Source organism: Dipodomys merriami, unplaced genomic scaffold, assembly GCF_024711535.1.
Source record: "Dipodomys merriami isolate MVZ:Mamm:240054 unplaced genomic scaffold, mDipMer1.0.p SCAF_15, whole genome shotgun sequence".
NCBI lineage: Eukaryota > Metazoa > Chordata > Mammalia > Rodentia > Heteromyidae > Dipodomys > Dipodomys merriami.
This window is the reverse complement of record NW_027202826.1, coordinates 12,376,360-12,403,991: the sequence shown is the minus strand read 5'-3', so window position 1 is coordinate 12,403,991 and position 27,632 is coordinate 12,376,360. Positions and strand designations below refer to the sequence as shown.

The window sequence follows — 27,632 nt, the reverse complement described above, 5'->3', positions numbered from 1 at the left end:
CCCTCAGCCCCTACATTATGAGCCCATACCAAGGCTGCCCATCCCTTACCCTCTCGTGCATTATTAGCAATAATATCTATGGCAAGATGGGTGTTGGAAGAGTTGAGCAAGACTGAGATTGTAAACTCAGATCATGGGACAATGAAAAATAATATGCCAGATTTTATGTGCCATATTCCAAGCTAGAGTGTTAAATCTTTTCCACTCCTGGGGCAAATGTGTGTGTGTGTGTGTCCATGTGTGTGTGTGTATGTGTGCATACGTGTGTGTGTGCGCACGTGTGTGTGCATGCATGCACATTTATGTATTACACTCTAACTTTGGAGTATGATTTTGTTGCCTGCCAGCTTAATATTGCCAGCTGAAGCAAGCATTTGTCGTTCAATCAGTAATACATAAGAAAATAAATATGCAGGAGACTGACTCAGTCTTTGCTTTGAGGTCTTTTATTAGAAGAAACAAAACTTATGTCATAGAAAAGAAAAATAAGCCAAGTACTGGTGGCTTGTGCCTTGTAATACTAGCTACTTAAGAGACTAAATTTGGGAGGATTGAGGTTTGAGGCCAGCCTGGACAGATAAGTTTTTAAGACCATCTTCTTAACAGAGGGCTGAACACACTGGCCCTACCTAATAGAGTCTTTTTTCCTCCTTTGGTCATAGGGATGGAACTCAGGGCCTGGATGCTATCCCTGAGCTTTTTCACTCAAGGCTAGTGCTCTACCACTTGAACCACAGATCCACTTCCTGTTTCCTGGTGGTTAATTGGAGATAAGAATCTCACCGACTTTCCTGCTCTGGCTGGCTTCAAAGCAGTCCTCAGCTCTCAGCCACCTAAGTAGCTAGGATTGTAGCCAACCATGCCCAGCAATACTAGATATCTTTTTTTGTTTGTTTGTTTGGTTGGTTGTGGGGCTTGAATTCTGGGCCTGGGCACTGTCGCTGATCTCTTCAGCTCAAGACTAGCAGTCTACCACTTGAGCCACAGCACCACGTCCAGCTTTTTCTGTTTATGTGGTGCTAAGCAATCAAACCCAGGGCCTCATGCATGCGAGGCAAGCACTCTACCACTAAGCCACCTTCCCAGCCCCTAATACCTGATATCTTAATGCCTAACATAGACAGATCATACCCAGACCTGCATCTGGACAGAAATGAGATGCTATCTTAAAAATAACCAGCAAAAAACTGGATCAGAGTATGGTTCAGCAGTAAGAGCATCAGCCAAGCAAGCTCAAGGCCCTGAATTCAAACCTCAAATCTAAGTACTGTCAGTCCCCAAAAAAGAAGAAAAGAAAATAATTACAGCATTCATTCTACATTTAAAAAAACAAATATCTTTATATTTAGCTTTCTATTGTTTCTGTATTGTTTGAGGAACTTAAATTATATTTGTAATTTTTTGTTCTTTCATGTTATTCACACTAGAAAATACATAGTAGAGTAGCTACAGAAGAAGGAAAGGCAAGAATGTTCTTTTACTGATGTGCTTGTCTCCATTGCTGGGGAAAGATTCTGAAGTGGTTCGCACTTAACAGAAATATTTCATCAGCATGTAAATGAGCTGCAATTAACTTGGTTGGGATAATTGTGGCAGTAATCATTTTAAGAGTTTACGTATAATAAATGAGTGCTTGAATTGGGCTTGTAGATTAAGGTAAGAAACACCTTCCTCTGCTGACTGACTTGTCAGGCTCATTTGCAAAAAAAAATACAGAAAACCTCCGTTGATGGTCTCCTTAAAGAAATAGTTTTTTAGCCAGGTGGTGCCTGTGGCTTATGCCTGTAATCTCAGGAAGCTGAGACCTGAGCATCACAGTTTGGAGCTGGCCCCATGGGAAAGTCCCTGAGACTCAGACCTCCCACTAACCACCAAAAAAATAAAAACAAATAAAAACGGATGTGGAGCTGTGGTTTGTGGTTCAAGTAGTAGAGTGCTAGCCTAGATCTATGCTCAGGGACAGTGCCCAGGCCTGAGTTCAAGCCTCAGGACCTGCATACACACACACACACACACACACACACACACACACACACACACACACACACACACACACACACACACACACACACACACACACACACACACACACACACACACACACACACACACACACACACACACACACGCAGTGTTTTGTTAACTTGAATCCATCATGAGCTAATAGGATGAGGATGAATCAGCAAAATTTGTAAACTTGTGACAGAAGTTTACTGCAATTAGCACGGTCTATTAACAGAAATTATATTAATCCAAAATTTATTTTCTTTTTAGTTCACAGGAAGATGGAAGTCTTTTCTCACTTTTCTATTTGAGGTATTTATTTGCATTTTTGATGGCTTACTGCAGGTAGGAGGAAGACTGAGGCATCTTTGGGATTCTTTTTTTTTCTTGCCTGTTTCAATACTGTTCTATAGGATGTTCTATGTGTAGCCAGAGAAGGCTTGTTGGAATACTTACCATTATTTACCCCATTTGATTTGAGAAACCATGTGTGATGTTTACTATAGTTTTAAAAAATGAACTAGATGCTTTGTTTTCAGTTCAGAAATGTCAAGGTGTACATTTTAATTTTAAAAACTGATTAAAAACTTGAATTAAATTAAACCTAAATTTAAAAGTCTGGCTAGAGGTGGTGATAGAGCATTAGCATAGCATGCCCAAGGCCCTGTACATGTGTAAATACACACACATACACCCACAATCTACTCTCTATATACATATATGAATATATATATATATGGAGAAAGAGCAGTATAAACTCAAGAACCAATAATTTGAAGAAGACTGTGGTTATGTTAGCTTATTTTCCATATAGTAGCTAAATAATGAACAAAGTATTCAGCAAGTTTATGGAGTTTCAGGATTATTTTCTAAAGTGTATGAGATCAGAATAACAGCTATTAAAACAGACAAGCTAACAGAAGCAGATGTTAAAGATCACTTCTCTCCAATGACCAAATGAGTACAATACTAATGTCATTCTATTCTATGAACTGTCTGATTGAGAGCAAACTTAGAACTCAGTTTTCCCTGATGCATTTATTCCCGAACTCCCTATCCCCTTCAAAGCCTCAGAAAACATATGGGAAAGTCATACAACCATGTAAGTTAAAGATGTTGACATTTCTCTTCTGTGTCCTCCCATTTTGAGGTCTGCTTTTTTTTAAAGGAAATGTCAGGGTGTGTGTGATACATACTTTGTTTATTTACTCACTTTGCATCTGATTTGTTACAGTAGTCCTCAAGTTTGATTTCAACTGCAATCCCATCACAATAGCTCAGAGATGTGTCGTAGGGTGCCAGGCTGAGCCGAGGAAGGGATTTTCAGTATGCTGTGCCCTTTGGCGACAATGCCTGTTGCATAATCATTTTGTGGGAAGAACGAGAACATTTGAGGTTTCAGTTTGAGACAACATGGTGGTCTGTTTTTCTTAAGTTCTGATATCCTGCCAACCAAGTCAGCATATTCTGGTTCCTAGGCTATATCAGCTCTGCAATTACAGTGAACACATGGAGCTGTTGTGTTGACCCACAGTGACTCTGGCATTCACTACGTAACTACCACACCCATGCTTATAGCTTAATGGTAGAAATTAAGTTTTAACAGCACAGGAAACTATTAGTCCTGAATTGTGGCAATCAGGGCCCTTTCTCTGACTTGCCGATTTCCTTTAGGCAGTAGCATCTATCTGTGTTTTACATCCTTTCATCACCTTTAAGGTGGCTGGGGAAAAGTCCGTTTGTCTTCAGAGTCACATCATGGTGTTTTATAGTGCAAAAGTTTTTGGGGTTATCTAAACTGTAACACTTAACTAATAATGTAGTCTTTAGGAAAGAAATTCTGTACTTGTAGAATGAAAGCAAAATAAAGAGTGAAACAAAATTAATATTTACTGAAGCTTCAATAGAAGCTATTTGACCTTTTCAGTGTTGAGTCATAAAAACTAAAATGTTATGAAATTAAGAGAAAAAAAAAGAATGAATTTGAATTCTAGCCCACATTTACAATAGGGCAAGGCGAATTTGCCAGGAGGTATTCTTTTCAGATGCTGGATATTTGAACTAAGGGGTACTTTTTCATTAATGCAAGTGCTCAGAAAGGGGGCTATTACATACCCCATGCATTCCTTAGTGATTTATTAACATGATAAAGAACATTACACTGGCCCTTTTAAACTCCAGATATTACTAATATATTTTTGAGAGCGAAAAGAAATGGCCCATTGAAAGCTGTTCTCTGCTGACTAGGAATCCTGGATGTAGACTATTATCTGTTGTATTTGGAAAGTGTCGATTGGTCAGTTTTTAGTCGAGACATGAGACACATCTGCTAAGCTGGGCGTTCACCAGAAGTAGGTCCACACCTAGGCAGCTGTACAGAGCGGATGGGCAGCGGGCCACGCATAAATGCTGGTCAGTAGTTGGGGGGTTTGGTTTGGTGGCTACAGGCCAGTAAGTGGTCAGTACTTAGGGAAACAAGATCAGAACAGATGAAAGAAGATAGAACAAAGCAGCCTCCAGTCCCCAGGAAGGAGAGTAAGTGGTCCACAAAAGTAAACCTGCCCGAGATGAGCCATGGAAGGAGAGTCAGGAGAGTTACCATGCCAGGTAGGCTGTGAAGAGGCTTCACTCCAGTGAAGGTCCGGGGTCTTTGTTGTGACTAGTTAGGTAGACACACAGGAGCAGGGACCAAAAGAGGCTACTCCATTCCTTACGTTTGTTCCTCTTACAGGGTTTAGATAGAATTTTCCTATCTGTAACTCGATGTTCTCTTAACCATTACAATAAAATAGAATTTCCAGCCGTGGCTCATACCTGTACTCTTAGCTGCTCAGGAGGCTGAGATCTGAGGATCTCAGTACAAAGCCAGCTAGGGCAAGAAAGTCTGTGAGATACTTATTTCCAACTAACCATTAAAAAGCTCAAGCAGAAAGGGGCCAGTCTTGAGTAAAACAAAGCTCAGGGATAGTGCTCAGACCTTGAGTTCAAGCCCGATGACCAGCACAAATTATCTATCTATCTATCTAATCTATCTGTCCAGCTATCTCCATTTTTGGTAGAATTTCCATTTCTGGAGCTTGATATTCTCATAACAGTCATGTCTCAATGACAGGTTTATCTCCTGTGTATCTAAGTGGCCTTCAGTCCTGGAACAAGCTAGAGTTTTGTAGATCAGGACCTACCTACATTTTTACTCTAAATCAACGATCTTCTGTGATAACAAGTCTGTCATTTCTAATTGCATGCTTCTCTAATCTAACCTAACTCAACAGAGAGCCGTTTGTCTTTCTGTGAATAGGAAGGAAATAGTAACTGCTCATTAACACGTGCCAACAGCCTGTCAAGTGTGTCACAGCCACAGGTACCGTAACTCAAACAGTAGGTGTCATTATTTTCCACATTGTTGGGAAGGGCTTGGCCAGTCCTGTGGAAATCGCTGGGGAAATGAAGGGAAAGGGACTTGCTTGGGTCAACTCTTTGGTGATACTGGAGCAAAAACATACCTGCACCTGCACACTTCAGGTGAAGGGCGTTCTTGGCAGTGATGTCTATATCCTGGGCTCTTTCATGTTCTAGGCTGGAAGCCAGGAACAGGAGACCCCACCCCAGTGGCTCCAGTCAGCATCAAAGCATCTTGCTCTGGGTGCTCTTCCAGGCACACTTGGCCTGTTGCTGTCTGGCATCTGGACAGGTCTGTCTGGGTTCTGTTGCTGGCTCTACTTCCATGTGTCTGAGTCTTCAGTGTCTACAAACCTGGGCCTGGGTTTCAGGGATGCTTCATCTCCACTGTCTGTTTATCTCATCTCTGCCTACTCCTGTCTTTCTCACCTATACTAATCTTCAAGCTGCTGTGGCAAAAGCTAGAGCCTGCCCTGTCTTATCCTGTCCCCCTTTCAACCCTTGAACTCCCTCTCTACATATCCCTGGGTTGTACCTCTAGCTCATCTAGCTATGTCTGCCTGTGCTATCAAGAGCCTAAAGATGTTCATCAAGGGCTATATACAGGCAACCAGTCTTACTCATGTGGCTCTCACGGGCTCGTTCATGATAGGTCCTCTGACAAGGACACTGGACTTCCTTGAGTCTGTGTTCTCACCTGATGCTCCAACACAGCCCTGGAGTTGACAGTCTACTTTAAACTTTCCCCAAGTTTAAATATGGCACAAATAAAACTAAATTACTACTCTAGCTGATCTGGAATTACTTAGGGTCAGGTTCAATATTTCATCTGCTTTCTAATAATATTCCCGACTCATTTCCAAGTTAGCTTTTTGATATACCAAATCATTCCTTAGGATTTTGTCCATTTGTAATTGCTAGCACACAGGATTCATCAGCCTTACAAAAGTCTCTTAACTATAGAGTTTATGTTGAGTTCAAGTTTTAGCTTTAGATGAATTCAAATTAAACAGCTACCTGTGGCTCTTGGTAAAGAGCTATGATACAATATTTGCCTAGGTTGCACTGGCCCTGAGTACAATCCTGAGAACCATACCACACACACACACGCACACGCACACGCATGCACACGCATGCACACGCACACACATGCACGCACACACACACACCCCTAATGCTAAATGGAGAACTGAAAACTATATCATACCACTCTTGTCTTGATATGTAGAAAACTTTTGAAAGCATCATTTGATAGCTTTGTGAGGGAAAGTATGTTTCCACACAACTTATGCCAAGGTTTATGTTTACAATTATATCATGATTTCATTAATATTAATTTGAAATAAGTTGGGTTTGTCCTTTAAAAAGGTCTGTTTTCCAAAACAACTTCTTGAAGTAAAAGCTACTCATTATTATGTAGTAGGAAAAAATATGGGAGTTTAGTATGCAAGGCTGCTAATGAGTAGAACAAACAAGCAGGCAATTTATTAAGTAGCTACTTGATTTTTCACCATGATAAAGAAACAACTAGGTATGTGGACATTCTTAGAGATTTCATGTCACCTTTGCCTAGTAAAATTACTCTCAGATTCCCATTGAAATTGCAACAGTGCTATAAAAGCCAAAAAGCTAGCTTGTGCTTGAAATCCTAGCTACATGGGAGGCTGAAATGGAAGGATTATTGTTTGAGACAAGCCCACACAGAAAAGTTCAGGAAACCCCCTTTCTGGCCCAGAGCTGGGCACAGCATTGTGTACCTATCACACAAAGGATGTAGGAGGCTGAAAATGGAGGATCAGGATGCCAGGCCAGTCTTGGCAAAAAGAAAAAAGAAAGAGAGAGACAGAGACAGAGAGAGAGACAGAGAGAGACAGAGAGAAAGGAAGGAAAGAAGGAAAGAAGGAAGGAAGGAAGGAAGGAAGGAAGGAAAGAAGGAAGGAAGGAAGGAAGGAAGGAAAGAAGGAAGGAAGGAAGGAAGGAATGAAGGAGGGAAGGAAGGAAGGAAGGAAGGAAGGAAGGAAGGAAGGAAGGAAGGAAGGAAGGAAGTAGCTGCATATGGTGGCATTTGCAAAAGAAAGAAAGAAAGAACGTAGCTGGATACAGTGGCATTTGCTTGTGATCCCAGCAATGAAGGGATGGCTTTGTGGATCTCATTAGCCTAGCTAGTACGGAGCCCTGAGTTCAAACCCCAATAATAAATAAATCACCTAGGACCAGCTCTACAGCAATAAGAAAGAAAGTCATATCTAAGGCTCCACATTGAGAAATGTATTTCTACCTTGCTGATTTCATGTTTTACCGTCGAAGCAATATAAATGGGTGCCAATGAGGATCCCAAAGGGAAAGAGAGGGGAAAAATAAACAACTTTTCATTCTTTCCTTTGTCTCCTGCACTAACCGACCAGGAGGAGCAAGTGAAATTCCTGAAGCTGAATAGAATCTGATCTGAACCATCCAGAGCTGAGCTGTGGATCTTTTCACCTCTCTGCCCCCATCAGCTTCCTTATTTCATTATCCTGAGGACTAGAATGCGGAAGAATGGTGGGGAGAGAGGATCCTTTTTGGGATCATCTAACAAAAACATTGGAGAAAGAGCCAAAAAAACAGGGAGATTATTGGATTTAATGTGTGCTTTCAAGTGTTCAAAAACAACTACAATTGTTGTGTTTTTTCCCTCTGATCTCCAGCTTAGTCAATACATTGAACCAAACAAGTGCACCTTTATAGATTGTTCTATTGCTCATTCTGTGGCCAACCAGGAACTGAGGGACTACATAGAAGCAGTCATTTGTATACTCAAGTGGGCTATTGAACTCTGAACCACAAATTCCTATCTGTAAAATGGGTACAGTGTCCTTAAGAAGTATCCATTATTTTTCATAATTTTGCTTAATAAACCTACTATTAAAACAAAAAACTCTCTAAATTCCTTTTTATGCAAAAGTACATGCTAAATATGTAAAACTCAAAACTGTAATAAAGTTGTAAAAGAAGTAGTATGAGGGATGAGTATGCTTATGTTATACTGGGCTGTCTTTTATTTATTAAAAGAACATTTTTTTTGCTAGTCCTGAGGCTTGAACTCTGGGCACTGTCCCTGAGCTTTGTTTGTTCAAGGCTAGCACTTTACCACTTGAGCCACAGCACTACTTCTGGCTTTTTATATGGCACTGAGAAATCAAACCCATGGCTTCATGCATGCTAGGCAAACACTCTACCACTATGCCACATTCCCAGCCCTGGAAGAACATTTTTAATATTAAAATTTAATATTAAGATCATATCCATAAAGAGTAATTTTTCTCTTTCACATCAGGCCTAATATGTAAAAGAACAAGACGTGAATTTAGAGAAAGTAGATTATTTTCCTCTTGCTTAGTAATATCCATAGAGTGTTTATATTATTTTTAATTTATATTCTAGTATATTGAAGCCAAAATAGATCCAAAAAATTTCTAATACCAACCACAAGTTTAAATACCTAGAAGTGCTCCATTAACCCCCTGCTTAAGATAAGCAAAACTACAAGTTAAGTCAAAAGGAATATTGAAGAGTGGGTGAATTCGTTTTAGTGTATGACACTCTGAAAAAGTGAACTAAAATATTAAGCTTTCAGAGAGCTATGATACAGTTGCAAGTTAATAATGCTTCGGTCACCTTCCTCCATGGTTGACACTACCTATCAACTCTCGGTATTACGATGAGACACAAAAACACTAGGGAATGTTAAATGCTTTTTTGATTATTAGTTTTGTGATCTTCATCCTTAGGCTTAAACAAACACCATATAATTGTCCTTTCAATCCTTAATCATTATTAAGAAAAATAAATAAGCATATGTAAATGTTATATACTGGAGAGAACTGGTAATCTGTTAGGCCTCATGGTTTTGATTAACACAGTAATATTTTACAGGCAGGAATAGACAAGCCACAGAAAATGTACTGAAATAAGAGAACCCAGAATGCATGCTTTTGCAAGATGTCTTTTTTTTTTTAAATAGGCTTGAAACTTCTCTTTCTTTTCAGATGTATGCTTTAGTTCAAATCAAGAGATCTAATTAAAGAATCACTTGTCAACAGGCATCTGTGCATCTTATCACATGCAAATTTTACAGACTAATACTGCTGAGCATAATTGGCTTAAGGAAATGTAGTTCAGGTTTTGCTAATGGATATAAAGACAAACTAAAGATGGCTGAACAGTAGGTTGGAGAGATGGTATTGACCATAACACTGGGGTTAGCCCAGAAACTGAAGTCACTTGGTTTCAGTACTTGCTGTATCAGCATTAGAAAGAGATTCCCCCTCATGTTTGTGTATAATTCATAAGCATTTTCTTAGCTAGTCAATCAAAAGGCTCTGACAAAAATGTATCATCAAAGATAAAGAAACAAACTATACATAGATGAAGAAGACTATCATTGTTTCAGTGTCTTAGAATTTTCTCTCTGAGTCAGAGACTTGTAGCCATGAGAACTGTGAGAACCGTAGTCTTTAGTACTGTAGGAAATTTTCTTCTTATTGGTGAATTGTTGAACACATCCCACAAAATCATGGAGAAGATTTGTTCACCTAACCAAAACCATTTGGGTGTCTAATGAACCATGAGTTTGACTGATCTAATATCATAAAAGTAAAGAAGCAGTTATAGCCTTTTGTAATGATTTAAACTTTCGGGCAATAAATTTGGGTCTGAGTGTCATAAACTTTTAAAGCTAAATGAAAACCACAGAGATCCCTAGCTAAGCCTTTCATTTTCTGTAGGAAGAAACTAACCCTGAGCAGCCTAAGCAAGCCAGCAACCTGCCTGTGGCCAGAACCGCCTCTTTTCTGATTCCCAATGAAAAATAGTTTTGTTTTGTTTTTAAGCAGAAACCATGAAATTATGGAGAAGTTACATAAGCTACACATTCCGCAGTACTAGTAAAAACATGAAAATATGAATTTATCTTAAATCTGAACTGAAACCAGTATACTAGCAAGAATGGATATAGTCCATTTGATTTTATTATCAATTTTTTAATAATGTGTATATATCTGTGTGTGTACTGGTACTAGAGCTTGAATTTAGAGGATTTTGCTCTTGCTTAGCTTTTCTGTTCATGGCTGGCACTCTACCACTTGAGCTACACTTCCACCTAGCTATTTTTGCTGGTTAACTGGACATAAGAGTCTCCTGAGATTTTATACTTGGCCTGACTTTGAACTGTAATCCTCAGATCTCAGCTTTCTCAGTAGCTAGGATTATAGGAGTGAGCCACCAGCACACAGATGATATACTTTTACATTCTAAGGAAGGATTTTTGGCTGCTATAGATGGCTCCAGACAGTTTTCTTTTAAGCAGTGAAACAAAATTTAATGTACTGACTTATATTCAGTAAAGTTAGCATGAAATTTTTCATATTATACTGTCATTATTGAGGATATGTTTAGGTAACTATTGGGATATCTAAGTTATAGAAGTTTTAAAGAATTTTAGTTCTAAGTATTAGGAAAGAGACTTGTTACTCAAAGTAAATTCTTTAAACCAACAAGATTACCAGAGCAATTGAATTTATTAAAAATGTAGAATCCCGGCATGGTAGCTATAATACCAGCTACTTGGAAGGTAGAGATTGGAAGAATTATAGTTCAAGGATGGCCTGAGGCAAAATTTATAAAGCTCCCCCCATCTTTTTTTTTTTTTGGTCAGTCATGGGCCTGAACTCTGGGCTTGGGTGCTGTCCCTCAGTGCTTCAGCTCAAGGCTAGTAGTCTACACTTGAGCCACAGTGCCACTTCCGGCTTTTTCTGCTATTTGATGCTGAGGAATCAAACTCAGGGCCTCATGCATGCAAGGCAAGCACTCTACCACTGAGCCACCTTCCCAGCCTTCTTAACAAAAAATTCCAACTAGGAGGGACATAGGGGAATAGGTAGAAGAATTGTAGTCTGAGTTCCAGACAAAACTACAACAACCTATCTGAAATAAGCAAAAAGAGAGGAAAGTATGGCTCACAGAATTCCTGCCTAGCAAGTACAAAGCTCTAAATACTAATGTATATAACAATATAATATTATATAGTATATAATAATATAATAATATATTACTATATATGATTCCTTCTGAGCCTATAACTCATTATAGTAAGGTACCTGATTTGCATTTATGAGGCCCTGGGTCTAATCCCCAGCACTGAAAGAAAAGAAAAAGAGGGGAATCTTTTTCTGTGCCTTCTGAATGACTATCACCAAGTTTCTAGGTGATTTCTTGCACGCTGAGGTTTGAAAAGCACTTTGATAGAAAATCTGAAGTCCTGGTTGTTTATTGCCATTTCTTGTCTCTTCCTTCCTTTCCTTTGCCTCTTCCCACACAGGAGATTTTAAAAAAAAAGAAGGGAAAAAAAAGACATAAAAATGTCAGACTAGGGCTTGGGCTGCGGCTCAGTGGTAGGGAACTTTCTCAGTACATGGAGGCCATTTGTTCTAGAAAAACAAACAAACAAACAAATATATCATTCTGCTTTAATAGGCACAAAGAAAAATAGATGAAAAGTATTTAAAGGGGGAGAAGAATTATATGTCTTCGCCTGGGGATTGACTGGCTCCGGATTTCACTTTGAGTGTTTCTCAGCAGCTGCAGATCTGTTCCCTGTCCCCATTCTTGGTTCCCCCCCCCCCCAGCCATTATCCCCATCGGTCCCTTGTTTCCCAAACTAAGATTGCATAATGGAGTTGAGAAGTGGAGTATAGGAGTTAATTACACAGTGTTGGATTTACAGAGAGGAAGGGTGAGCCACAAGGCATCAGAAGCAGGGACTGCCTGTTCCCATTAAGGACAAGGAATAGTGGAGGAATTATGGCTGGGGACCATGGTAAATAACAGGCATCCTGAAGTAGAGGGGAAGGGATTGTAATTAAAAGCAGAGTAAAGTACTAAACCCAGGTGTCTGTCTACAGAGATGCATCCAGGGAGGGAGGGGTTGAGGGACAGTACCATGTGGCTATTAAGAACTCAGGATTGAGTTGGGCACCAGTGGCTTTTCCTGTAATTCTAGCTATTCAGGAGGCTGAGGTCTAAGGATCGCAGTTCAAGGCCAGTCAGGGCAAGAAAGTCCATGAGATTCTTATCTCTAAACTACTAAAAAAGCCCAAACTATGGCTCAGGTGGTAGAGCACTAACCTGGAGCAAAAGAAGCTCAGGGGGCAATGCTCAGGCCCTGAGTTCAAGTACCAGAACTGACAAGTTAAAAATAAACAGCTCAAGATTAGAGCAAAGTCTCTCTTGGTTCAGATCCCAGCTCTTCTCTGCCTTAGCTCGCTGGCTGAAAACATGTCACTCCGGCTCTCACCTCCATCTGAAAACAGTAGTGCTCACCTCCCAGGGCCAGAGTGAACAGTGAGAAAATCTATAGAAAGTCTACCCCAGGCAGGATGTCTACTCATTCACTGGTTTATTGATCTTTCAAATGAGTTTCCCTTTACACAATAGCATGATTTTGTGTGTCTTTCCTGTCTGGTCATGACAGAGCTGTATCTCTAAGGGAAATTAAATGAAGTGTGTATGTCTCAGCAGCAGAAAGGATACCATTATGGAGCTTGAGAAGATTTCCATGATGGAAATTATTACCCTTTGTGGCTCCTGTCCTTCACGTTAGGACAGGATTCTAGAAATATACTTCTGTTGGCCTGTTGGGTGAAAGTAGAGGGGGTGATGGATTTGGGCAGGGGAGAATGGGAAAATCCAAATAGATGGCAGGAAGGCAGGCCGCAGCACTTGTAGGATATGGGTGAGAGCTGAAAGATGATTTTCTGTGGCCACTGTGCAGGAAGAAGCAACTGGGCTGCCTCTGTTTCCTGAAATGAGAGGCGCAGAGCATCCCGCAGTGGCTGGCTAAGGAGCATGGGAGGGTCACTGAGGCCCTGGCTAGTTCTTCCAGCCTGGGGCCCCGTGAGGCACTGGCTTCCTCCATCTCGGGTCCTTCATCTAACCCCACATTCTTTCTCTTTGTTTCTTTTTCACAGTGCTCATGTTTCCCAGGTCAGCAATATTTCCACCACTGGAGAGTAAGTTATTTCAATTGCATTTGGGGGCTTGGAGAGTTTTTAATGCCTTTTCCCACTTGTTAAACAGAGTCGAAGCAATCTAATGGTTTATAGTCTTAAAAGATCAAGATGATGAGTGATTTTTTTTCAGGCTACTTGTATATACAGGGGAGAACAAGAAAATATTCCTGCTTGCATAGGACTACAGACACCCCCACTATTTGAAACTAGCAGCTTTGCTTTATTCTGTCTTGCTTGAAGACAAGGTTTTACTATGTAGCCCAGGCTGGCCTTAAACTCACTTTATAGTCCAGGCCTTGAATTTACAATCCTCCTGCCTTAGCCTCCTATGTGCTAAGATTACACACATGTACCACCATGCCTGTCATGGTCAGGATTTTTTTTTCTTCATTACAAAAAGATATCATTATGTCTGTTATTAATGATGTGAATTAATAATATCCATTGTATTAATAGTCAATGAACTCTGGGAGAAATCTTGTACTGGGCATGGAATTAAAGGTTAAAGTACTGACCATGTCTTTTCTCCCTACTTAGTCCATTTGGTTGACCCTATACTTTCTGACTGCCTATAACGTGCCAAGCATGGAAATCTGATGAGGAATAGCAAATGAGCTTTCAGCTCTGTCCTTCAGGGTTTCCAGTCTTGGCTGCAGAAGAGAAAGCAAATCAGCAATGGCAGCAAGTCCTTTCCCCTCGGGGCAGTGAGGGTGCCCTGTTGATTAGGCCTGACACTTGTCGCTCCTCCTTCAGGCTTCCACTTAGATGAAATCCAAACTCCAGGTTTTGCCCTTCGCTGCCTCTTTAGCCACATTGCTCATTATACTATGTGCTGGCCGAGGCTCTTCTTCAGCATGACCGGGACTCTCTCATCATTTGCTTCTTGTTCAGATCTGATCCCTTCTGAGAATCAGTCCCTAACCATGACCGTACTCACGCTCCGGCCTTTGCCAGATGGTTCAGAGGATGTCCCACTGTCTGGTACATTACTGGACATGTGCATTCCGCCTTGCCCCCAGAGAATGCCAGCTCCTTAAACACAGGTCCTGGTCTGCCATGCTTAGTGCTGTCTCCCAGCACCAAGAGCGGTAGCTGCCATGTGTTAGGCCCCAGCCAAGTATTTTTCAAATGACTGATGAATCATTCCTGCTGTATGCATTTCTCCATCATATCCACCTCTCTCATTATGTTCATTGTCTTAAAAGTATTTTCAATACAACTTGAATGAAGAGTTTCCTCTAAAACTCCATTTGGGAAATCTTGACTTGTTTTTAAGTTCTCAAAACCCATGTTATTTAAGAGAATGGTACTTGTCTGTCTAAGCATTTAGAAAACATGTTATTCCTTTTCAAATGAAGAAAAGCATGCTTTGATCAATATAAATGAAAGAGTTGCCATGACAACATACTTAGAATTAAATAGTGTGGCGATAAAAAGAAAAGGTCTAGATGCGCCAATAGGTTCTAGAGATCTAAAAACACCTGTTTTATCTTACTGTACATCCTCTCCAGCCTATGTACTTACCTGAACAACTTGAAAAATACATTTTGGATGTTTACATGAATCCAACTTTCGTCTTCCACATTCACAGTTTAATGGACTAGAAGCTGGAAAAGATCATACAATGCTATTATGCTATTTAATTGTTCTGATGAGCTGCATTTTTTTCAATGTAGTATTTCCTATATATTTTATCTTAAAGGGATTCTAAATGTATAGTAGGAATCCTAAGATCCTTCTGCCAATTTGCTTTGTAAATCATGCTGTGGAGCTGCAGAGCTAGTACAAAATCTGGAAGAAACCTTAGCTTTCTAAAGTAAGTATGGTATCATTCTGCGAAGAAAAATGTCTTTTCTCATTCTGCTTAAATGAAATGGCCCTTACTTCCTGAATGCTTCCTAGTAGTGGCTGGACTTCTGGGAGCATTTCAGCAATTCTAGACTCAAAAAGGCGAGAAACACAGCTGACAAATTGGTGGGTGCTATTGGTTGTTTTTCTTTAATTCATGATACCAAAAGGTTAGATAAATGTGTCGCTATTCTGTCTTTACTCCTGAAACACAAATGGTTTTCCATTGGAAATAGAAGTATTTCCAAAATCATAAGCATTATTTGCTTCTAATGTAAATCTTTGATAAATCTGATGGCTTGAATAGACTCTTGGTTATTATTTTTTTAAACCAGACTTTTGGAAAGAACCATCCGGTCCGCCGTAGAGCAGCATCTTTTTGATGTGAATAGCTCTGGAGGTCAAAGTTCAGAGGACTCAGAGTCTGGAATATCATCAGTACCTTCCTCCACATCCTCCAGACAATGGAGACGCCAGCCAAAGGAGCCGGATGAAGTTCGACATGGTAGAGAAAAGTAAGTCATCATCCTCTCTCCTTCTTGCTTGAGTTTTTCTCTTTTTCATTTAAAATACACACTTAAGGCAGTCACTGTGTTATAGTCCCGCCTCTCTTGTCCCTTTCAGTGTTTCATGTTGACCATTCCAAACGTTTAGCTCACATTGGAGAGCCAGAGGTGATTAAAAGAATGCCTCCATGTCATTTGGTTGTCTGCTGTGTTGTAAGAAGCCACTACTGACTGGATGTAGCTCAGGCTTCCTTCTGAATCTTTGTAGAGAGAGCTTAAGCATGGCAAGAGGAGATTGACATGTGTCTGTTTAGAGGCAATTGACTAGTAGAATAGTTTTTGGGTTTTATTGGGTCTAGTCATGGGCCTGAGCTCTGGGCCTGGGCGCTGTCCCTCAGCTCTTCAGCTCAAGGCTAGCGCTCTACCACTGAGCCACCTTCCCAGCCCTAAAATAGTTTTTTTTAACCAGCAGATTTCCCCTTTCTATGAACCTGAGCCATGTCCCCAGCTCCATTGTTCTCTGTCTCTGTCTCTGTCTCTGTCTCTGTCTCTCTATCTCTGTCTCTATGTCTCTGTCTCTGTCTCTGTCTCTGTCTCTGTCTCTGTCTCTGTCTCTCTCTCTCTCTCTCTCTCTCTCTCTCTCTCTCTCGTGTGTGTGTGTGTGTGTGTGTGTGTGTGTGTTTTCTTTGCCAGTTCTGGGGCTTGAACTCTGGACCTGGGCATTGTCCCTGAGCTTCTTTTGTTCAAGGTGAGTGCTCTACCACTTGAGCCACTGCCCCACTTTGGACTTTTTTGAATAGTTTATTGAAGATAAGAATCTCACAGTTTCCTTCCAGGGCTGGCTTCAAACCATGATCCTCAGATCTCAGCCTCCAGAGTAGCTAAGATTACAAGCATGAGCCACGAGTGCCTGGTTTTTTGGTTGTTAATTTTCTTTAGTATAGAGTCTCACTGTTTGCTCAAGCCTATTTATGCTTCATATGTAGCTAGGATAAACCCAGCTTCTTATTGGTTGAGAGAGGGAATCTTGTTCATTTTTTGTTTTTTGTTGTTGTTGTTTTTCTTTGCCAGACTAGCCTTCAACTGAGATCCTTCCCGATCTCAACCTCCCAAGTAGCGAAGACATGAACACATCAGGTTTAATAATATTTTTTAAGTCAAGGTGGTTTGAATTTTCTAAAACAAAATGAACTAGATCGTTGACCCAAATGTTTCTTTGTTATATAAATATTATATTAAATTCCTACTGCAAATTGAAAGAGAAAGCAGGTTACATTGGAAGGATAATAAAGTTCTTATTATTAGGATATTAAATGTAGATATATGTAGGAGTGAGGTGGTAGCCTTAAGGAGGGAAAAAATCCCATGAAAATAAGTTCCTGGTAATGGGTGTGGGTTTGTGGCACACACCTATAATCCCAGCTACTCAAGAGTCAGAGATTTTGAGCACTGTTTTCTCAGGTTTGCACAGCTAAAATCATCAGACCCTATCTGAAAAGAAATAACCAAAGCAAAAAGGGTTAGGATTAGGGCTTGAGTGGCAAAGCATCTCCGTAGCAAGCATCAGGCCCTGAGTTCAAATATCAGTTCTGCAAAAGAAAAAAAAGGAAAGGGGAATTGAAAAACAAAAAAGATCTTGGTAATTAACAAGGAGAGGCCGAGAGGTCTAAGTTCAAGGCGAATTAAATTACAACAAGTATGATTGAATCCTGACAATATTAGAGGAAGAATAGCTGACATTTGTTCCACAAGTGATACACACACCGTGGCTGAGGTCCACGAATGCAAACAGGAAGCAGCTTTTCCTTCCACACAGACACAGTTCCGTGGTATTCATTTTGCTAAGGTTTATTGTAGCATTCATTCACGATTCCAAAACGTTGTGAAGTAGATCGAACCAGGCCCTCAGCCATGCCAGGCAGGCCCTCTACCTCTTGAATTGTGCCTCCAACCCTTTTGTGTTTGTTGTTATTGTTTCTTTTGAGATTAGGGTCTAGTCACTAACCTTGCCCACACTGGCCTTTCGAGCCTCCCTCTTCCATTTCCTGTGTTAGCTGGGATTACAGGATGTACCAGCATGCTCAGTTTTCCTCTTGATATTTAACAACAGACTTTAGCTTTTGTATTAGTGTACTTGGGCTCCTACAACAAAATATGTCAACTGGGTTGCTCAAAAGACAGAAGCTCATTTTCTCACAGTCAGGGGCTGGAAGTTCAAGGCTAAGCTGCCACAGGCCTGGTTTCTAGCCAGACCTCTCTCCTTGGCTTTGGTGATAGCCTTTCTTCTGTGTTCAGGCTTTTTTGCCTTCTCTGTCTTAAGGATGGCTCTCGGGGTGGATGAGATACAGCGTAATGAGCTTGCTTAACCTTAGTCACCTTCTGAAATCTCTTGTCTCTCAACACAGTCACTTTGGGTGTTCGTGCTTCAACACAGAAACTGTGCGGAGACACGGCCCATAATAGCTTTCATGCCTAAGAGGCCCTCAATTACAAATCGTAATTGGACACATACTCCAGTAGGCAGGAAAAATACCTAGACTGACAAGAAGACTGAACTGAATTAGTAAAACAGGGAATTTTGAGCTTAAGGCAAGGTCCCTCGGCCATCCTTGGAAGGTGGCTCTGGGGGTGTGGAGGAGAGGTGTCTGCCTGTGTGGGATTTGTGGCTGTGAGGGACAGAGTGGGGGGCTGTGGGAGGGGGGGGTCGCTTTCTCTTCCGTCTGCAGTTAAGCTGTATTCCGGGTATTCCTTATACATGTGCATGAAGCCTTTTATATGTTTAATTCACACTAGATACTTTCCACATTCAAAGTTGTAGAAAATAAGAGCAGAGCTATATTTTTTTTAAAAAATGACCAAATGTAATATCACTCGGAAAATATTATGATAGTGTTTAATGTATAATTTTTGTCTCCATTCTAGCCTAAAGATAGGAATTTAGATTGCAGAATTAATATTTAATGCTATCTCATTTGGGGAGATGGTTGAACTGACAGTAAAATATGGTATCTATTTTTACTTTTTCAAAGTCATTTATTTCAAGACACAGCCTTAGGGGTTCGGGAGGGGCTTTAATGCACAGGGAGAAACCCCAAAACCCCGTCATTTCCGTCTCACCAAGCTATGTTGCTATGCTGACAATTTAATTTGCTCCATGATACGCTTAGAAAAAAAAAGTTTGTAAGCAATATAAATTTGTTCAAACCTCTTGCAGGAATATTTAAAATACATAGTGTTGTCTTAATTCAATAGATTAAATACCATAATTATGACATTTCTGTTTCTCATAGGCTTACATGATAAAACCCCCTAACAAATCCATATTTCAGTTCAGTTGTTTGGTATTCTGTAGATTTCATTAACCAAGATTATCTACCTCCGTGAGATTTTTAAAATATGAATGCATTTTTCCTCTACTAAAATCCCTTTATCATGGGGGAAAATCAATATTCACATTCTAGAAAAGATACCTTTTTCTGATGAGGCTTTTTTTCTTTATAAACTGTATGAATTTATGAAACTGAAAGTTACATTTGACGATGAGCCTGTGGATGTCGCTCAGTGGTCTAACGTAACCATCCCCAGCACTGCAGCATATATATTTTCCCATGCACAGTGGGCAATTTCATTATGCATGTATACCTTTCTCCCAATCTGAATATGAATTACTTTTGGAAAATGACAAAAGCTGCTCCCTGGTAGAAACATGGCCCCTGACAATTTGCCACTAAGAACAATTTGCCTTTTTAAGGGATTCATTTGGTCCCAGGCAGCCTCAACAAGGATACTCTACTGAGATTCTCATCTAAGAAGCAAACTGGAATTTCTGGGTCTTTCTTCAGATGTGTCCTCTAAGGTACAGCAGCAGTATTAACAAACATCCCTTTCACCCTTTGAAATAAAACTAAGCTCTTTTTCCCCCTTTCAATTCAAGGGGCCTCATCAACAAAGAAAATATCCCTTCCGCCTTCAACAGCTTTGACGAGTGTATCTTGAACACTCAAGAGGCAGAAAAGTTGCATGAATATCCTTCTGATTGTATTGGAGAAAGAAGCAGACCTAAACGTCAGAAATCCAGTTCCAAACTTTCAGAGCTCAATGAAAATCAAGATGGTCTCAAGGTAAAAACATACATTGATAATTTTATTTTACTTGTAGTTAGCACAACTTTTTAATAATACTCATTTCCTTCATTTATGCTCCACTTTCTCTGAAAATTAGAATCAAAAATCTCTCTTCTAACTCCTTTTAGATTTAAAATAAAATTCACAATGGTGAGATACTCGCTAACAGAACAGAACTAGAATTTGGCATATAATTACGAAGGAACTCTCCATTCTCATGCTTGGTGCGCAGTCTCTGGTCTACTTTAGCTGCGGCGACAGGAAGTTCAATGTCATTTCCCATTCATTCGCCCACCTCGCAGCCTCTGTCAGCTCCTCTGTGCTCTGGAAAGATTCTCAATTTTTCACTATGTAAAATATACATAAATACTAGTCTAGGAGAAAATCTATTTAGGTTACCTCCAAAAAAATGTTTTGACATTAATTTCTAGAAATAAACTGGTCTTGAACAGATGGACACAAATACTTTTCTCAGAAGTAGGTCTAATACAAGTCTCAAATGTAAGCATTAGAGTCATTATACTTACTTGAAAACTGATTATTTAATTCCTCTTTTGAGAGGAAAAGTAATTGTTTTGTGGTGCTGGGGAATCAAACTTGTGCTAAGCGTTTGTGCTGCCCCTGAACTTCACCTTTATCCCAGAGAATAAATATTCAAAAGAATAAATGTTAATAGTATCTGTTCTTCATGTATTCTGTGTTTGTATGTACACATGTGTGTGTGTATGTGTGTCTGTGTATGTCAGTTACTAGAGCTTGAACTCAGGGCCTGGATGCTGTCCTTAACTATTTTGTTCAAGGTTGACGCTCAGCCACTTGGGTTATGGCTCTACTTCCAACATTTTAGTAGCTAATTGTAGATAATTGTCTCACAGATTGTTCTGCCCAGGCTGGCTTTGAATCATGATCCTCAGATCTCAGCCTCCTGAGTAACTGGGATTATGGCATGAGCCACAGATACCCATCTCATTAATTCCTTATTTGGCCTATGATGTGTTTATTTGCCAAAGAGATTTATGTGGCAAAAGTCTGAAGCTTGGTTTTATGGTTTGAAAATAATGTACATCTTAGTTTCAATCCCTTAATAAGCTTAACCCATTAATAACTTTTTCCACTAGGAATCAAGTACATTTATTCGTTAGAATGTGTGCCTGAACTTTGTTTAAAAGTGTTTGGATGAGAGATCTGCTTCAGTTTGCTGTGAAAGGATCTGTATGGCCCTCCAATAATTTCCGCATTCCAGGATTGTGCTTGTCACGTGTGGACATTGGTGAGCTCAGTGGGCCTTGTCTTTGTTAGAGTGAATAAACTTCAACCATGCCAACACAACTTAGCAGGAAAACTTCCTGCTCAGTAAATTGAGGATATTCTCATAACCTCTTTCCTAATTCTCCAATTCCATGTGTTTCCAAATCTAGTCTTCGTAGCTCACCACAAGGCAAAGAAAGCAAAGGAACATAACAATGACTGGTATTAGGCAACATTCTGAAAGTTGGACACCTCAACTTCTTACTTATTTTTGACCTTCTAATTCTACTTTCCACGGCTGTCCTCCAAAACCTTTCCCCATTCCATTTCAACACCAGCACACTAGAACCAAACATTTGTGCCTGTAGCCAGAAAAAAAGAAAAGTAAAAGGATAAAGAAAGAGAGAAGGTGGCTCAGTGGTAGAGCGCTTGCCTTGCATTCATGAGGCCCTGGGTTCGATTCCTCAGCACTACATAAGCAAAAAGAAAAAAGCCGGAAGTGGCACTGTGGCTCAAGTGGTAGAGCGCTAGCCTTGAGCTGAAGAGCTGAGGGACAGTGCCCAGACCCAGAGTTCAGGCCCCATGACTGGACCCCCCCAAAAAAAAAAGAAAAAAAAAAAAGAAAGAGAGAAAAGAAATTGCATATAATTAGATGCCTGTTTTGTGCCAGAAGGTATTTTAGATTCTAGGGAAACAAATAGTGAGAAAAGTAAGTGAAGATGTCTGCTTTCTTGGCACATCCATGCTACTCAGAGAAACAATCATCAAGAGAACCAAGACAAGCATATAAAGTATATGGGAAACTGATTACTACTGGTGTGAAGACAAGTAACATAGAGATAGGAGTTGTGAGGGCCAGGGGATGCTGTTATAATCGAAGGGTTAAAGAAGATCACCCCCAAAATTTGACACTTGAGTATAAAAAGCAGCACTATAGATGGGACTATAGGTCCAAAGGACCCTCCCCCCAATCTCACACACACACATACACACACACACACACACACACACACACACACACACAATTACTTATCTGGAATTTCTTTTTTTCTTTTCTTTTCTTTTTTTTTTTGCCGGTTGTGAGGCCTGCACTCTGGGCATGGGCACTGTCCCTCGGTTCCTCAGCTCAAGGCTAGTGCTCTACCACTTGAGCCACAGCGCCATTTCCGGCTTTTTCTGCTTATGTGGTGCTGAGGAATCGAACCCAGGGCCTCATGCGTGCAAGGCAAGCGCTCTACCATGAGCCACCTTCCCAAAATTATCTGGAATTTCTAAGGAGCCATGGACACAGTTGTAGTGGGACGAGAGGGCAGAGTGAAAGAGTGATGGAGGAAAGGCGACAGATCAAATGGGTCCTCTCAGTCAGTGGAAGGACTCCTCCTGCACTCTGGGTGACGTGAGAAGCCGGGGAATGTTCTAGGGAGACTGTAGTTAAATGTGTCAGTAAGAGGGAGTGGCAGAAGCAGAGAAACCTGATAGGAATGTCTTGCAGTAATTAGTTTAGGGTTGATGGTTTGAGCTATAGGCAGAGGGGGCAGCCCTCTCAGTGGCTTTACAGAAGATTGGTGTGGCCAGTTGATGAGACTGGCCGCATGGAAGGCATAGAAATAATATCATAGGTTTGGTTTTAGACATGTCAAGATTGAGCGTCCCTGTTAGATATCTAGAGGAAATATCTAAGGGGTAAATGAATGGGCTGGTGTCTTACCTAGAGATGCAGATGTGGCCACCATCATCATGATCATCATCACTGTCATCATCATTACGATCATCATCATAGATGTTTACCGAATGCCAGAATATTGAAAGAGATAACCATCGAGGTGGGCATGGGTAGAAAAGGCAATAGCAACATGTAGAGGCTGGAGAGATGACAAACCAACAGGGGAAGATTGAAGAAGAACAGCTAGAAAGTAGAAGCAAATGAGTAATGATGGTGTTTTAGAAGACAAGTCGCCAGGTATCTCAAAGGGAAAGGGAGGCCAGCAGACAGGATGGGGCCAGTAGCTCACCCTGAGTTTGACCGCTGGAATTCTCAAAGTAGAGCTCTCTAGTGATCACTAATGCTGGTAGAGAGATGAGAGCAAAAGCCATTCTTAAGAGAAAATGGGAGAAGCTGTGAGCAATAACTTCACAGTGACCTTCGGGCCAAACAAGAGGTCACATAGACCTCAACAAGCATCTTACAGACTTAGTATCTCCGCCCCATTGGAGACTGCAGGAGTGGGGAGAGGGGGTCCCCATATACTTGGTTCTTTTGCCTCTCAAGGGTATAGTGATACTTAGAATATGTTGGCCTCTTTGGCTTCTGAATTCTATATTTTGGTGGTTCATGGCAAGCCTTCCCATTCACACAGAATCATGAGAGAAATGAAACTTAATGTGAAGTGTCACACTCTGTAGTTGGAGCAGAAGTGAGGATGGTATGACCAGACATCTGTCTGGTTCACTATTCATCACGACCCCCCAGTGCCCAGCATGCTTCAGCACTCAGTGAGTATGTGCTAGGAAAAAAACCTTATAAGGGTCTGAACGGTTCCATGTTGTCTGGGATAACATACAGCACAGAAGGACCACAAACTCAATGTCCCAAAGACAGTACAAGTTCTATCTCACGTGACAGCAGGCCTTCAGGGCAGGGGCATGTTCCTTGCAGTATTTCAAGGGACCCAGGCCAGCTGTAAGTCTGCCATCTTCAGCAAGAAGCTTCCAGAATGTTCTGGTAGTTTCTATCCATATTGCAGCTCTCAGAAAGAGAGGGGATTCCGTGCAGCCAAGGATGTCCCTGCTGCCAGGTCTGGAAGTCACACCTCTCACATGTCACCAGAGAGAAGTCATCTAGTAAGAAGAGGGGCCAGGACCTGCCTGGTGCTGAGCACTGGGCTGCGCCATAACTGAAGCAAAGTAGATGCGTTTAGAAGGACATCTGGCCACCTCGGCCAGCACCTCCTGGAGATGCCAGGATTCTTTTTGAAATGGATTTGCTGCAAGAGTTTCAATCAAGGAAACCTCAAATGGACAAGCGGGCCTAAAAAGGAATTAAAATCTGCCATTGGTCCCTTATTAATGAGACTCTGTTAACTTACCTTGCCTTCCGGCTCAAGGTTAGACTAATGAGCCTGTTTTGACTAGCTACACTACCATGACCTTCATGTGACATATTTGTCTATGGAGAGAAAGCAGTTTTTTTCATGACCTCTACAAAGGCTTTGTCAGCATTCTGCAGGTTTAGAAGACAAATTTGTTTTGGCCCCAAGTGTTTTTAAGGGCTTCAGTCAGTGGTCAAACAGGTTTCTGAGTCTGGCTCTCAGAGAGAGCCAGAGAGAGAGGAGGGGGAAAAAATGGGAAATAAATCCCACAGTCTGAAACTAGCTTTAGCCAAACCTTGGTTCTTTTAGATTTAAAGGTTGTATTCATAAATGAGGAGGGTGGTTTTTAAAATTCATTTCCTTCTGACACCTAAAAAATTATCTAAATGAATTATGTCATAGTGGATCTGGACTTACATGAGTCAGAATTTGATAGATGATAAATTAGGCTCCAGCTGGTTAAGAAAAAGAATGACCAATGCCAAAAGAACCTCAAGCCTTTTTTTTTGTAATAACTTACACTTAAAGTCTGATATATTCTTTGCTATTTTTTAAAAGCAACTTACTACCTTTAACCTATTCTTTCAATGGTCTTTGTTCCCAGAAGGTATAGGTGCAAATCCAACCACTATCATATGGGAACATTATGTAACTTGTATATTGTTGTGGTGATGCTAGCTCATGAATATTCAACAGCCTCAGATGTGTACAAAATCCAACATAGTAACATGGAGAGGTAGAGAGACAGAAAGACAGGGACTGGGAGAGGGAGGATAAAAGGGGAGGAACAGGGGGGAGCTATTAAGCATCAAAAGTGGAAGGGAGAAAATTAAAGAAATTAAGAGATTGGCTAAACTTCCTCACATCTTAAAACTGTTTTCTGCAAAGCTATTATTGAACCTAACTGCTTGTGATAATGCTTAAAATGTACATCAATTGTATTATGATTCTTTATGTTTAGGGGGAAAAAAAGACAAGTTTTCTAAAGACTGGAGAGGTAGCTCAGTGGTAGATCACTTGCCTAGCAAGGCCCTAGGTTCAATCCCCTAGCATTGTAAACACACACACACACACTTTTTTTTCCTGAATCTTGTATATGTCTAAATTTTTACAATGCATTTATGGTTTGGTTACTGTCCTTTCTCCTCCCTGAATATTCCTTAGTCTCTCTTTCCTGAATATTTCATCTGAAGGCATTTATTTCTTTTGAAATACTCTTTTGCATCTAATGTTAAGTGGATTCTTTTATTGGCCCTCAGTGAGAGACAGAGATTGAGGACTGCTTTCCCGAGGAATTCATGTTTCAGAGCTGTAGGAAAACCTAATACTATTACACTAGATCTTACATTAAAGATTTCGCTAATCCATGGGAGATTACCAAGGAGAACAAAGAGGCTTTGTCACAGATCTATTCCTCGCTATCAGAAAGGTCACACAGAGGTAATGAAAGCATTTTGTAGAGTTCTTCTCTAACACAGACCTCTAAGATATACATAGAATGAAACACTGCTACAGTTTTTCAGAATTTCTCAGATCCATTCTAAAATTCTCCAGCTGTAAATTATCTAAGCCAATACATTGATTCTTAATGTTCTCACGGCTGACACAAATGCTGTATGTTCCTGGGGCACCAGTCTTTGGAGATTACATAGCTTTGGAAATAATAATAGCTAATATTCACTAACGACTGCAGGTGTTACCATAGTGCTTTAGGTGTGTTGTTCTGTTAAATTATCATGAAGGCTCATGTGTTCTCATGGCATTCTGTATCTATCTGTTCCAGACAAGGAACTGAAGGCTTGGGTACAGTCCTGTAGTGACAGTTGATGAGCTACCACCCAAACTGACACGTGCCATCTCCTCTGTGCCTGTCCTTTAGTGAGCCCAAACTGAGAATTCTACACAAATTGGCTAAGCCAGTGTAAATGGAAAAGAATCATCCTTTTCTACGTTTAGTTTATGGAGATCTTTATACAATTTGTGTGTATGTGTGTGTGTGTATGTATGTATATGTGTGTATGTGTGTATGTATGTACACGTCCCGATCCCGGAGCTTGAACTCAGGGCCTGGGCGCTAGCCTTGAGCTTCTTTTGTCCAAGGTTAGCTCTTTACAACTTAAGCCACAGCACCACTTCCAGCTTTTCCTGAGTAGTATACTGGAAATAAAAGTCTCACAGACTTTCCAGTCTAGGTTGGCTTGGAACCACAATCTTCAGATCTCAGGCTCCTTAGTAGCTGGGATTACAGATGTGAGCCCCCTGCACTTGGCTCTTTATATGATTTGGGGGGATTGCTGTGAACCTCAAATCAGATTTACTTTCCACTTTAAGGGGCTTTTTTTGTCATGGTAGGTTTATTAGTACGTAGCTAAACACAGGCTGTTTTAATTCATGCTTTTTATTTCTTTTCACGTTACAAAATAAATGAACTTTGCCTAATATCCTTTTGATACAGATGTGAATTCCTGAGTTCAAAAATAAAATTCAGGTCCAAATTTCTTAGGCAGCTGTTCTTTGAGGCTACTGAATTTACAAACAAGCAAATAAGAGCACACATTTACTCTTCCTTCATGGAGATAACTTATTTTATACTCTACTTTAAAAAAAGCACTAACTGTATCACCAGGTGTGGCAGTACATAGTTGTTAGCCAAGCACTTGAGAGCAGGAAGGGTGCAGATTTAAAATCAACCTTGGCTCCAAAAATACAAAGAAATAATAGAAAACAAGCATGGACCATATTTATAAATGCAGTAATGAATAATATATATTACAAATATACCTCCTGATAAACATAAGACCCCCTTAGTCAACCTGAAATATGTACCATTCAAAATTGAGTTTTCTATTTATATATTTGTTTACCTTAGCTAAGCAAGGGTAACATTAAATATTAAAAGAAAAAAGGGTTTTACATCGACTCTATTTCCTTTCATAGATGTTTAGGAATCTGGATATAAGATACATATAAGCCCAGATTATATTAATAATATATTACACAAAAATAATCAACAAACAGTGATTAACTTATGATTAGGTTCAAGATTAGCTCCTGGAATTCTTAGATCTTGAGTTCTAAGCCACCCTGATTTTCTGGCAATAAAAAGTAGATAAGGCTAGGCACCGGTGATGCATGCCTAGAATCCTAGCTACTTGAGAACCTGAAGTCAAGAGCCTCTGCATTTAAAGCCAGCTAGAGCAGAAGAGTCTGCAAGACTCCATCTCTAAACCAGCAAAGTGCTGGTTAGAGTGTCCAAGTGGTGAGTGCCAGCAGTGAGCAAGAAAGCTGAGCAAGGACGCAAGACCTTGAGTTCAAGCCCTGGTACTGGCTCACACACAAACAATGTAGATTGCTACCTAAAAGGTA

At 40.4% G+C, this 27,632-nt stretch overlaps 1 protein-coding gene across 5 annotated transcripts in view; it reads left to right on the top strand.

Moving 5' to 3' along the window:
• The window catches only part of Fam13a (family with sequence similarity 13 member A), a 191,163-nt gene that overhangs the window by 121,020 nt on the left and 42,511 nt on the right, over nucleotides 1-27,632 (top strand). For 4 of the 5 annotated variants that reach the window (XM_070022269.1, XM_070022271.1, XM_070022270.1 and 1 more), the window contains 3 exons: nucleotides 13,410-13,451; nucleotides 15,635-15,814; nucleotides 19,740-19,926. In XM_070022269.1, the coding sequence (XP_069878370.1) occupies nucleotides 13,410-13,451; nucleotides 15,635-15,814; nucleotides 19,740-19,926 (409 nt within the window). The remainder of the gene's footprint in view (nucleotides 1-13,409; nucleotides 13,452-15,634; nucleotides 15,815-19,739; nucleotides 19,927-27,632) is intronic. The other variant, XM_070022273.1, reaches the window with a different exon arrangement.